Source organism: Oxyura jamaicensis, chromosome 20 (assembly GCF_011077185.1).
Source record: "Oxyura jamaicensis isolate SHBP4307 breed ruddy duck chromosome 20, BPBGC_Ojam_1.0, whole genome shotgun sequence".
Classification (NCBI taxonomy): Eukaryota; Metazoa; Chordata; class Aves; order Anseriformes; family Anatidae; genus Oxyura; species Oxyura jamaicensis.
The window spans coordinates 1,742,673-1,755,835 of NC_048912.1; the positions used below are offsets into that span (position 1 = coordinate 1,742,673).

At 48.7% G+C, this 13,163-nt stretch overlaps 1 protein-coding gene and 2 long non-coding RNA genes across 4 annotated transcripts; 2 read left to right on the top strand and 1 right to left on the bottom strand.

Annotated features, from left to right (window-relative positions):
• The first annotated feature begins 666 nt into the window (after positions 1–666).
• Positions 667–6,721, top strand: LOC118176972. The gene is made up of 3 exons (XR_004755617.1): positions 667–728; positions 1,609–1,746; positions 5,913–6,721. It is a non-coding gene; the product is annotated as an uncharacterized LOC118176972 (long non-coding RNA).
• A 119-nt stretch (positions 6,722–6,840) lies between these two features.
• Positions 6,841–10,413, bottom strand: LOC118176973. Of its 2 annotated transcripts, none has more exons than XR_004755618.1 (2): positions 10,365–10,413; positions 6,841–7,283 (listed from the first exon to the last, which is right to left on the bottom strand). It is a non-coding gene; the product is annotated as an uncharacterized LOC118176973 (long non-coding RNA). The 2 variants fall into 2 exon arrangements; XR_004755619.1 differs by lacking the exon at positions 10,365–10,413 and adding an exon at positions 8,007–8,055.
• An 800-nt stretch (positions 10,414–11,213) lies between these two features.
• Positions 11,214–12,838, top strand: RBPJL (recombination signal binding protein for immunoglobulin kappa J region like). The gene is given in 5 exon segments (XM_035344148.1): positions 11,214–11,261; positions 11,624–11,779; positions 11,909–12,012; positions 12,460–12,546; positions 12,548–12,838. Coding segments are annotated over 5 exon segments (576 nt in total). The 3' UTR covers positions 12,729–12,838.
• Positions 12,839–13,163: the final 325 nt, after the last annotated feature.

Genomic DNA, 13,163 nt, shown 5'->3' on the forward strand with positions numbered 1-13,163 from the left:
ATCAGCGGTCATGGTGGAGGCTTGCTAATGTGACGCCCATCTATAAGAATGGTCATAAGGAGGACCCAGGGAACTGCAGGCCTGTCAGCCTGACCTCGGTGCCAGGAAAGGTGATGGAACAGGTCATCTTGAATGCAATCACGCAATGTATGCGGGACCACTGGGGAATCAGGCCCAGTCAGCATGGGCTCATGAAGGGCAAGTCCTGCCTGACCAACCTCATCTCCCTCTATGACCGGGTGACCCGCCTGGTGGATGAGGAAAGGATGTTGACGAAGTCTGCCTAGACTTCAGCAAGGCCTTTGACACGGTCTCCCACAGCATTCTCCTGGAGAAGCTGGCAGCCCATGGCTTGGACAGGTACACTCTGTGCTGGGTTGAAAACTGACTGGACAGCCGGGCCCAGAGGGTGGTGGTGAAGGGAGCTCCCTCTGGAGCCCGCTGTGGCGCTGGCCGAGGAAGGCAGCTCCTGCGGCCAGCCCCAGCTCCGGAGCCCCCCGCGGCCGCGGGCTTGGGGGCGGCTCCGCGCCCCACGCACCGGGCGGGCCGGGGGCAGGCAGCGCCCTCCGGGGCCGCTTCCCCGGCGCCCGCGAGCTGCTGCGGCCCCGCCTCGCGCACACACACGGCGGCGCCGCCTCTGCTTAAAGCGGGCCCGCGGCCGGGGCGCCTCCTCGTCCGACGGCCCGCGGTGCTCGGCAGTATGTCAGCCGAGCTGCCCTACAAAGCGGGTGAGTGCGCCCCGCGGGATCGGCACCGCGGCCGCAGGGCTGGCGGGAGGCGGCCGCGCCGGGGCTCCGCCGGCCCCGGGGCTGCGGCTGGATGCGGTCCTCCGGGGGAAGCTGGCGGCTGCCCGGGGACAGCGGGCGTGGGCGGGGAGCGCTCGGCGGATCGGAGCCTGGGCAGCCCCTGGGAGCTGCGGGAAGGGGCTGCGCGGCCAAACGGCAGCGGAGAGGAGCGGGGGAGCCCTCGGGCGGGCTGAGCGGGCCTCCCGAACCGCCGGGGCTCGGTGCGGGGAAGCACGAGTGCTGCTTCCGCGGGTGCTCGTTGCTGCTCGCCTGCTGCGGGCCCCCGCAGCCCTGCGCCGGCTTTGCCTCCCCTCCAGGAGCCCTTCACCGGGCACTGCAAACGGGAAAGTGCCCTTAAAGCTGGGGCCTGTCTTACTCACCCCCTAAGGATTGTGGTGGGTAGGTTTGTAGTCATGAAACTTCACGTCAGTTTCAACAGCAATAACCAACACAATCAAAAAAAAAAAAAAAAAAAAAAAAAAAAAAAAAAAAAACACTCACTTTTCTACAGAGTTTTGCAGTCTTCAAGATTAAACTAAAACCAGAAACATTAGTCCATAAGGTTCTAATTCATAAAAACAGCTTGCCTTGGAGGAAAGAATGTGAGAGCTACAAACCTAAAATGCTCCAGGAGATTCCTTAAGCACCGCCTGGTAAGACAGCTGAGCTTTTAAGATGGGTGAGATTAAAGACAGTCCCTGCTCCCCCTGTCAGCATTGTTTTAATGCCCATGCTACTGGGTGCTGCTGATAAAATCTTCGTGTACCTGCTGTATTACACACTGAGTAAGAAAGTGTGTAATCATGTGTTTGTTCCTTTGTAGTTTTTGCTTGGAAAGGGGACACCGATGAGGAGTATTTGTGGTGCATGGAACAGACTCTGTACTTCAAGGATGAACATGATTTTGGATGATGGAGATCTTACCAACTCGTTCATACCAAATACCCACAGCTCTTGAAAGGTAACTTGCAGTTTGTTTTGTCAGGCACTGTTCCATCTGGGAGGCCATTTAGGCAGGTGTTTTTTTTGTTTGTTTGTTTGTTTTTCTTCCCTGTGGGAATTCCCTGCCTCTGTAAAAGGGGTGGAGGGATGATGCAAATGCATGTGCCATCAGGCTATGGATGTGTCCATGAATATTGCTTACAGTCAAAAACCAGAATCTCTTACCTGCAGGAACAGTTGTTTGCATCTCTGCTTTGTAGTATTTGTACTACATTAACCTATCCTTCTGGCCGTCATTCGCTGTATCCATTTACTGTACTTTATCCATTTGCTGTATCCATTTACTGATACGTTTGCTGTATCCATCCACCTGAGTGACAAGTGGTGCTGCTGAGTGGCCAAAAGCTTCCTGGAAATGGGCTGTGTTTTAGAATTGCTTAATGTCAGCTAGCAATTAATACATATTTTTTGTCATTAAGGTTTTTATGTTCCCTATCCTCTTAGTTCCTCTCTAGACGAACTTGTGACAACCTGTATTTTTTTTCCTGGAAAGGGAGCAGTTTTCTACAGTGTATAAACTGCAAGACATTAACTCATGCAATTTATGTCAGCAACGATACTGACAGAGTCAGGTTTGGGACTCTTCTTGATTTATTACCTCTGGTATAAGATAGCAAAACTGAAAACATCAGTGTAGTGTGGCTAGCATGTGTTACTGTAAAATGACTTATCCGAAGGGAATTTGACATGACTTACAGTAGCAGGCTCATCTGTGCTGGGCAAGTATGACAGCTTCTTTGCTCTGCCAGTGCCCATCGGCCAGTGCTGCTGCCAACCACAGAGGCCCATTATTGCCAAAGGATGTGTTGGACCTTGGACGTGTGGAGATAATTGGATGGGCATATGGAGCAGAAAGTAAACTGATACCTTTGGGTATGCTGCTGCTGTTCATTCTTGGTCCTTGGAGGTGGGGTTGCTGTAGAAGTCTGACAGGTCAACTTTATTGAGCCCTGTGCTACCTACTCAGAAGTCAGGACGCAGGGCCGTGGGAAGGAAGGAGGCTGGGTCTACTTGCCACCTGTGCCCTTGTGTAGGTAGGGGTACCAGGAAGAGAGGAAACTGCATCTGTGAGACAGGCCTTGCTGAACCTTGTTAGTAATTCTTCAGCAGTGAACACCTTGGTGTTTTTTTAACTAATGCAGGATTTTCACTGGTGTTTGCTCAGCTATCCTGGGATCCCCTCTCTTCCATCAAAAGTCTCTTTTGCTTTCTAGGTTGCCTCTGCCTGAAATTCATGACAATTTGCTTTTCTGCTCTTTAATGCCAAAGAATACCACAACTAGTTACGTGTCTCAGGCATTGTGACAGGCCCAAAATGCATTTTCATGCTCTGTTTCTGTTGAGCAGGGTTGTTCCCCTGCCATGTATCTGCAACAAACACCTTAATTTGTGTCTCTCTTCCTAAGGGTGTTTTCACAGAGCTCCTTTCACACCACCAGCCTTTCTGATATCTGCCCCTTTGTGCCCTCACTTGGCTTGTGTTCCTGTTGTGCAAGGCACCAGTATGATATGTTGCAGCAGGGCAGTGGCTGGCTCCTCTCTTGGCAACCATCTATGGTCTGCCATTGATAAAACATCCCTAACTGCCTGGGGTTGCTTCCCAATTCCAAAGTGGCTCTTCAGCTGGGTTTTTAAAGGGTCTAGACAGTGTCATACCTGCCAATGTTTCCTCGCTAAAATGCATGTACTGTCTGCGCTGACTGTAGCTGAGAAGCCTCCTTGCAGCAGTTCAGTAAGTTAAGACTCATCTCTATGGAAGGCAACAGAACATGGTGTGTTCTACCACCCAGTCCAATGCTCCTCAGAAGCAGCAAAACTTTGAGAATGCGACCCACTGAGTAAAGAGCCTTGGTTGCATTTAAAATCTGTGCTTAGCACTTCGTTGCAAAGATTGCTTAAAAAAAAAAAAAAAGTGCAGCATCTATTTTTTTCATGCCTTGGGGATAACAGAGGCTAATAAATGCTAAAAGCTTGTGGGGATTTTTGAAGGTCATTGAAAATGAATTGATGTCACACTTCAACAGCCTCATTGGGGATCGAGGTAGAATAAGTAGTAACCATACTTGAACTGAAAAGGAGAAGTAATACCCATATCAGTTGCTTACGAAGAGAGTTGCATGTTTGTGCAGCATATGGCAATGATGTGTTCAGGTTCATGTACTATGACAATCATCTTTACCAACTGTGCTCCATGGATAATGTGAATGAGTAAGGTTATCTTCTTGTAAGAACCAACAAGAGACAGGTAGAACAGGTTTTTTTGATATATATATATATATTTTTTTTTTTTTGGTCAATATCTTTCCTTGTTCTGTGTAGTAACTTTGAGATCCAAATGTAAATCTAAGAACTGCCAAATATGTTGCATTTTCTTTGACTACAAGACTATTCCTTTGATTATTAGCTATTAGGAACATGCAATGTATTTTCCTGGAAATCTAGGCAAGCTGTTGCATCCATATTGTTGGTGCCAAACCTGCCCTTTTTTATGCTCAGCTTCCTGATTTTAAGTGTGCAGTAGGTAAGAATATCAGAATATCTTTCTCTAAATCTTGAAGTCCACAAGCTGAAGCAGCTGTGAAGCAGCTTCTCTCTGCTGCAGTCTGAGAACCTGATCTGGGAAATGTCAGCAACTCAGCAACAGCTCCTTTTTCAAGTAGGTGTAATCTGTTGTAGCAGTGCACCTATCAGATCTCATTGTCACTCCAGTTCAGCCAGATATGTATTTGATTTTTAACCCTCCTGTTTTTTTACTGGCAGGATCTACAAAGCTTAAATACTTGTTTCCCATTCTAAATACAGTCCTTCCTGATAGGAATATAAAGAAAGAAAACCTGACTCTTATGTAGCATTCTGTAACTTTCATGGTTCATTTCCATATTCTTTAAATGTTTCACTTATTGTTTTTGTTTGTCTTGTGTGTCTTTGGCTACACTGCTTCTCAGTAGGTTTTAACAGTTCCATGTTACTATGAACAAGTTGAGCTGCACTGAATTACTCCTTTCAAATGTTGCTTTTTGTAATAAAGAACACCAATTCCACTGGCAGGGAAATTACTTTACAGTAGTTGTTTGTTAGCACACTCCTGTTTAGGATGTGCTTGTTCACACAAGCTAACGACCCCTGATTGTTGATTTTATTGTCCAAATGTACTGCAACATTTCACATTCATTTGATTAGCATGGAAGTAATGTTACCAGACTTTTCTTTGCTGCTGGAATTTAGTTTCATCTTGTGTTTCTGTATCCTTAGCAATGATTACTTGTATGTTGCGGGAATAACAAATGATTTTAAAACCTGTCCTTCTATCATATGTAACTCAGCAGCACTGATCCCTTCTTAATGCTGTTCTGTCTCTTTGAATATCTTAAATGGATCTGCCTTCCCATTTGACATAGCAAGCTTTCCCTGTTACTGTTTGTATTCTGACTCTTCCCATGTGGTACTTAACTAGCTTCCAACTTTCTGCTCATGTTTTTAAATCGCATGTCTGTCAGACACCATAAAGACAAGCTCAAAGTTGGGTATAAAATATGGTATACTTGCCGACTTTGGCTTTATTGTTCATGAAGACCATGCCAATAGATAATTGTATTATTGCTGAATTAATGATTCTTGAATGAATATTCTTAACACACATATCCCAAAGATGATGATATGTCTAGAAAGGAAATGCATTCTCTTGTCATATTAAATGTTTCTAAAATATTAAGATGATAGTCTAGAATGTACAGGTGTCTATTATCGTGGAAACATGACTGGGGCTTTTCCATTCTATCAAACTGGACATTCTTATCTTTGAATAGTTTTATCTGAGTTCTTTACCTGTTGGTGGATATGAATGTGTAAGTGGGATTGAAATAGGCTGTCCCACTTATGCTTTTGAGGGAGTCAAGTTAGGCTTGGAGCTTTTACATTTGAAAATGGTTTTGTGCTCCAGGTTAGACGCCTCTGCACTCAAGCAGTTGAATGTTGGTGGGAAAAGAGCTAAATGACTGTTCATCTGTCAGTCTGTTAAATATTCCTTGGGGCTGCTATTGGTTTCAGACATTCATTTCTCATTGTTGGCCATGACTTCCTGAACTGAAGCTACTAATGCTCTCTTCTTGATGCTTTGTTTTCCAGCTGGATGAAGCTGTGGCTGCTGCTCATCTGGATAAACTGTGCGTGAAGCTGACAAAGCAGCAGGGGTAGTTAGAGGGCCTACATCATCGCACGGTCCTCAGGTGGCACACATGAGCTCAATGCCCAAGTGTGAGGTGCAAGGTGTGCTCTGGCAGCACAACCCAAATAACATCCCATCGCTGCTCTGCTGGAGGTGCTCGTCCAAAGCCTCAGTGTTTACTGACTGAAACCAACTTGTTCCAAGGCAGAGCACCAGGAACAGCTCCTCGTGGCTGTACGCGGCAAGGCAGAACCCCTGGTTTTCTGTCGGTGCTCAGATAACCAGCTGGAACACTTCTGATTTATGTCTATGCCATGCAGATTTCATCTTGTAATACACATTTGTACATTAAACAGTTGCAAAGCTAATTCTCCAGATACCATTTTTTTTAATCCCTAATGACAAGATTTGAGTCAAGTGCTCTAGAAATGATGATGTGTACACATAGAAGTATCACAACTTACACAATAGTATGTTTAAATTTAAAGATAGACTTTACATACCCAAATAGAAAAAAAGGTAGGAAAATATATTTATTTGTATAGAAACAAAAATAAAAAATAAAACTCAGATAATAAAATTTGCTTGAATACATAGCAAACATTTCTGCCCCAACAGTGAGATGATAACACTTCCAGACAGAGTCTGAACAGTGGAGGAGAAAGTACAGATTTAATACTACACATCCTCTCTGTCTCCCCTATTGTGTGGGTCTTCACCTACTAAATGAGCATCAGTACCTGAGAGGAATGACCTGGTGGTAATGCTTGGGGATGATGTAGTTGGCAGCACTGAGTTTCTTGCACCCCCCTCCCCCCCAGGTTCATGTACAAAGGGAGCAAAGAGAACTCCAATAATGAAGAGATTCCAGTTTTCACCACTGTTTAAAAATAAATAAATAAAAACCATGAAGCATCTTTCATTCTATCGTTGCTCTAAACTACTGTGCATATTTATACAGCTCATCATTTTGATTCTGAAGTTCCCTCAATGCATCTGCATTTGGATATTGTATTGCAGCATTTTTGGTAGCAAGAGCCAGCTTCTTCAAGAGGCTGCAAAACCGGCTGCTGCTGTGGAGACTGTCATTCCAAGCATCTCTTTCTTGAGTTTCCTGGCAGAGAGAATCTGCCATCTTCTGTCCCACCATGATGATCAATTTGCTGTGGGATATAAAGACCAGGTGGCTGGTTATTGCTCAGACTATTATTAAATACAGCAATTGCCTTGTGAAGTGCACCAAAACACAGCCTACAGTGTTGTGGAAGAGGTATTTTCTTTGCAGGCTCTTGCTTGCTTTGAATTACATTCTTTTTTGAAGATAGCAAAACCTAGAAAAGGGATTAAAAAAAAAAAAAAAAGTAAATAGTCAGTTTGGTGTCACACTGGTTGCTTCTCTGTATGTTCTACCCTATATCCTTTGCGTGTTTCTTCACTTAAAAGGAATTCTTTTAGTTAATGGGCTCCAAACTGCCCCAGCCCAGATTTTTTTTGGAATAATTTTTCTTTCTACAAAGTACTGTGCTTCATAACGCTGTTTTCTCCCAATTACCTTTTCCCTAAACAGATTTCACTGAACGCAATTTTAGTAATGGATAGATAGCACACGAAGTATTGTAGTTAAACATCAGTCCTGTACAGAGTCTGGACTTCAAGCTCTCGGGCAAAACACAGACTTGATTTTTAATGGTACTGACTTCATGAGGGTTATGAACGATTAAAAATACTATAATGGGAATCAATCTTTATACCAGTGCATTACAAGATACTTTGAATATAACCTTTCACAGCCTTATCCCAAATGATATGAACAGGCAAACAAAGAACAGTATGACTTTAAATTGGAGTGGTTCGTTACATTTGAGGAAAATGTTTTGCTTAACGTCTCAGCACTTGCTTGAAGAACAAGTTATGGGAAAATGAATTATGAGAAAACAAATAGATCTCTGTGTATAGATATGTGCTTCCAAACACAAATTATTTTGAATTTTAGCAAGCACAGAAATAAGGAACTACAAGTCCTTGTATGCAATAGTATTCAAAGTCCGAAATACCTTTGGTTTTGAATCTGTACTCTTCTTTGACACTTTACCTTTTACAAGTCTGTAAAAGGTATTGGCTTGGATTTTCAGAAGAGAGCGCGGTGTTAATGAATCAAAGAACTTTGAGACACCTCCTGGCTGGTGCTGTTAAAACTAAATCAAGATGCTGTGAGAAGAGTGAGAGGGGTGTTTAATGTGACACTGGGAGGAAACCATCCAATCCAGCTGCAAGTGTGGGAGCTGTGAGTTTCCAAAGGCAGAGTTTTCCTGTCTTTTCCAGTTCATGGACCCCTGGTAATTTTCCAGCCATGACAGACCCTTGCATAGTGGGCTCACTGAGCTGAAAACAGGTCTGCACCTACCAATTCCTGCTGCAGACCACCTGCAGCCTGCAGATCAGAATCCTGCCCTTGGGCACCGGGAGTCAACCAGCACGACACAGCCCAGGGAAGGGAAGGCTCAGCCTTTGGAGAGGAACCGAGTCACTGCCACCTCTCTGCAAGGGAGCCCAGCTGACCATCCAGCATTTGGAAGTGGCATTTTAAGAGCGTTGAGTTTTTAACAAGGCAGGCACACTGCTCAGAAAGCAAACAAAGGGGCCCCTATTGGAAACTTTAAAAATGTTTAAACAAAGTCTTCTCTTGAAAACTTTTAACCTCAAGGAAAATACTACATTATGAGCAAGCGGAGCACAAACATCTTCTGTGACCACATCTTGCCTACAACAGGCTGCCTTGTTGGCATCTTTTCTGCTCACTACCACCGGCAACAAGAGCAACTCTCAAGCCCATCTTGTACTAATCCCATCACATTTATTTAATTATTCAAGGGAAAAAAAAATAAGAGTTAGAACTTCCACAAAAATGAACAGCAGCTTTTTCCAGTTGGATGCAGCAGTCCCCTGCCTGCTTTGATGGAAAGTACCATTTTACTATAAACACGAAGATGTCTTGCACACAATCCAGACGGGAATTTGTATTTCAGACAAGGCCAGATTTAGCCCAGGAGTTAACTTTGCTCTTCGTATTGCCAAGTCCTGGTGGCAAATATCAGGGCTGAGATCCGAGGGCAGATCACACACACAATTTTTGCCTGTACCAGATGCCAATCTAATGATATTCCCCAAAGAGATTGCAAGAACCTGCTTGTGAAATACATTTTCTACTTGCTGCCGAGAGCCTACAGGCTGACTGCCTCTGACTGATCGGTCCTGTTCTCAGAAAAAAATAAAAGATAAGGAAAAGCTTTGTTATTGCTACCAAGAGACGCTACAAAGAGTCCCACAGGGAGGACTTTGCAGTAACTGTATGCAATCTAGCCTCGGTGGATACAGAAATCCAGTGGTTTAAGTAGAAGAGGTAAAAATTTGTGAACAGGATCTTCTCTTGGAGCCCTCTCCCACCTGCCCCAGTCCCACGAGCAGCAGAGCCCCATTCCCTTGCTCCCCACCAACACCAGGTGGGTGCCCCTAGGACCAGGACGGACTGGGCAGCTCCCTGCTCTGCAGCGACAGCCATCCTCACACCTTCTGGCCAAACAGTGGGAAAAAAATCCCCAAGAGGGCACACACCACCACACGGCATTACCTGCACAGCCCCGCTCAGCTGCATGATGGCACAGAGCTGATGAGCGCAGAGCAGTCTGATTTTCCAGACAAATTTCCAATATAATTACTTGCAATGCTCAGAGTTATAAGCCAAAGGTGGGTGATTGCTTATACAAACATGTTTATGGGTATGCACAAACAGAGCTATGGGCATGCACGGCCCCAGTTTTCCAGTCATGCAGAAGCGGTGCAGAACAAACTTCGGGCACACTCTTCAGCTTATATTTTGGCAAGATCTAGCTCTCCTATTGCTCAGTGTGCTTTGCCCGAGTGTACAAGACCTTATTATTCTCTGCTAAAAGAGATCCTCGCTTGTATAAGCAAGAACCAGCCCCAGAGCTAGGCAAAAGGTGAGCAGAGCACGCAGACTTCAAACTGCACCGTCCCTGTGGCAGGGAATGCCTCCATCCTCCCTGCAGGTACCGAGAGCAGAGCAGGGGCCCCTCTCCACAGAGGGGTGCCGTGACCCCAGTACCCACACCCTGCACCCCAAAAAAACAGCCAGGACAGCAAGCGCTGGCACCACGGAAAGGGAAAAGCATACAGGTGGGGGAGCTCAGCAAGTGCGCTTTTGGGGGGAAACCCCCAAAATCAGTGATAATCAGGGGATCAGTGACACCCACCAGAGGGGGCACAGCGCTCCCTAACCCCCCAGCCCAGGAGGAACCGCCCAGCCTCCACCCCGCGCGGGGTCGGGGCTCTCCCTCACCCCATCCCCATCCCCTGTTCCCCTCCCCGCAGGTGCCGTGGAGCCCCTCACTCACCCGCACCGGCCTCGGAGCCGCTCCCCGCCGCGGTACGGGCTCAGGTACGGGGGGGGCTGCGCGGGCAGGGGGCTGGGCAAAACGGCGGGGTGTGGGCACAGCCCCTGCCTGCACAACGGCCAGCGAGAGCTTCCTCTGTCTGTTTTTTTTGTTTTGTTTTGTTTTGTTTGTTTGTTTTGTTTTTGCTTTGCTTTGGTATTTTTTGCTGTTGTTGTTTTTGTTGTGTTGTTTTTTTGGGGGGGGGTATTATTATTATTATTGCTCTTCTGTTGGCAGAGTGCATATCCCATAAAGTCCGAAGGCCCCCAAAAACAGCCCAAAAGCTCCTTGTGTCCTCCTTCTGAACCCCCAGAGACCCAGGAGCTCGGGGAGCTGGGTTGGAAGCAGGGAGCTGCAGAGCCCCTGGTCCAGCTGCCAGTGAGGACAAGTGATGTGCGGGGCTGTAGCCCCGGTTAGCATCGTCATTAAACACCCTGAAACAGAGCTTCCCAGCCCTCCACCTCCTCACAGCACTCACATCAGCTCCTTGGTGGCAGGAGCCACCTTTAGTGCTTCACAGCACCGAGCTTTAGTGCTTTAGCAGCACTTTCCTCCCTCCCTGCTCTAACATAAATAGCAGGTGGAACAGAGAAAGGAGACCCCAGCAAATCACCCACATTATTTGAGCTTTCTCACAGTCAAGGCGATGCTGTGGCACCAAACGGGGGTGTCTGGGGGCTGCCAGGGTGGTGGCAGGGCAGGAGCACACCATGGGTGACCACCCTGCCTGGCCTCTGGTCCCCTGAAGCCGATGAGCGCTACGCCGGGAGCGAATTCCCCCTCCGAGAAGGGTACATCCCCTATGGCTCCATGATGCAGCTCATCTGTACGGCCACCAGCGTCACCCTGCCTCCCCTGGTAAGCCTCCATCCCCACAGGGCTGAGGCGGTACAGACCTGAGCAATGGGTACAATCCCCAGGCCCATGCTGCTCTGCTGCTCCCTCGAGCCCAGGGGCTCACACAGGGCATTGTGTGCTTCATCCTTTTGCTTCCTCCTCATGGGGGCACAGCCTTCCTCGGGGCAGGGGACTCGCCAGCCCCATGCTCCCCAGTGTTGGTGGGGACCTCATCACCAAGGTGTTTGCAAAGCATCTCAGTCCCCATTTCACAGCAGAGGCACTGGGTCACCCACTGGGACCAGACAGAAGCCAGGCATCCTTGGCCCCAGTCCCCTGCTGTCCCCACCACAACACGTTCAGAGCTGTGACCCTCTCCACAGGCATCTCCGTGCCCGAAGGAAGCCAACCAGGAGCTACTGAACGACGGCAGCTGCTGGACCATCATCGGCACCGAGATGGTGGAGTACACCTTCAGCGAGAGCCTGGCCTGCGCCCGCGAGCCCGTCAGCCCCGTGCCGCTCATCGCTGCCCTGCAGGTAGGCAGGGCTCTGGCTGCGGGACGCCTTTTGGGGCACCTCCATCCCCACTGCCCCGTTCCTCGGGGCTCTGCGTGGGGTGGGGGCGCGGGGCAGAGCAGCCGGTGCCGTAACGCGCTGCCACCGCAGCTGACCGGCGGCGGGGATCTGGCCATGCTGGAGGTGCAGGGCGAGCAATTCCACGCACACCTCAAGGTCTGGTTCGGAGACATGGAGGCAGAGACGATGTCCAGGTAAGGGTGGAAAAATGTGGTGGGGGAGCCTCTGGGTCAGGCAGAGTGGTGCCATGGGCTGTGCCAGGCAGGCTGTGTGGGACGTGGCTGCCAGCCTGGTCGAAGGGGGCACTTGTGCCACCCATGCTGTGGGACCAAGCTGGAGCATTGGTGGTGGAGAATGGTGGGGAGGGCTGGGGGGGGGGGGGGCGGTTGGGGTCACTGCCCACCTCGCTGCTGCTTGGCTGGGTGCATGGGTGCAGCTACTGGCACAGGAGGTCTCTGCCGTAGCCGTGGCTGGAGGCCACGGGGACCCCAGGGGCTGAAGAAAAGCAAGGAGCTTTGGCCAAGGAACAAAACAGGCAGGAGGAGAGAGGAGAGCAGCTGGAGGCTTCCTGCTGAGCTCCAGGTTGGCGATGTGCCTCCCAGGTTATTAAAACATATTTTCCTCCTCTGCACTGCTTGCAGGAGCCCCACATCCCTGATGTGTGTCGTCCCCGATGTCTCCACCTTCGGCAGTGACTGGAGGTGGCTGCGATACCCCATCACAGCTCCTGCTGATCAGGGATGATGGCCTCATCCACTCCAGCTCGTTCACCTTCACCTACACCCCGGAGCAGAGCCTCCTGCTGGGACAGCCGGTCCCTTCGGACATCCCGCAGGACTCGGACACACTGCTCGACAGCATCCACCAGGAGTTCACCAGGACCAACTTCCACCTCTCCATGCAGAGCTAGTGAGCGGGGCCAGCAGCGCTCTGCCTGCCCCCAGCCCTGGGGACAGGAGTGTCCCTGAGCCACGTCCGCAGGCTGGGGTGGCCCTGCCCGAGCATCCTCCCCATACATCCAGTGCCCACCCGTCATCTGACCCACTGCCTTCTCTCTTTTCATGGCAGGGTCTCACCCTGGTGAGATCTCACCTGAGAGTGCCAATAAATCATGCTTCGAGGACTCTTTACTGATTCGATTGCTTCTTTGCTGGCCTCCAGGATTTACCTCCCGTGCTGGCACAGAACATCACGGCTCCCTCGATGTCTTCAGTCCATATATTCAAAGGCCAGGACGGACAGGGATGATGAATGCAAGTGACCTTCAATGTCATTGATCGATACCAGGAGTCCCTGCACCGCTTCTGTGCTTTTCAGTAATGAGGAGCTGATTTCCAGCAGCTGA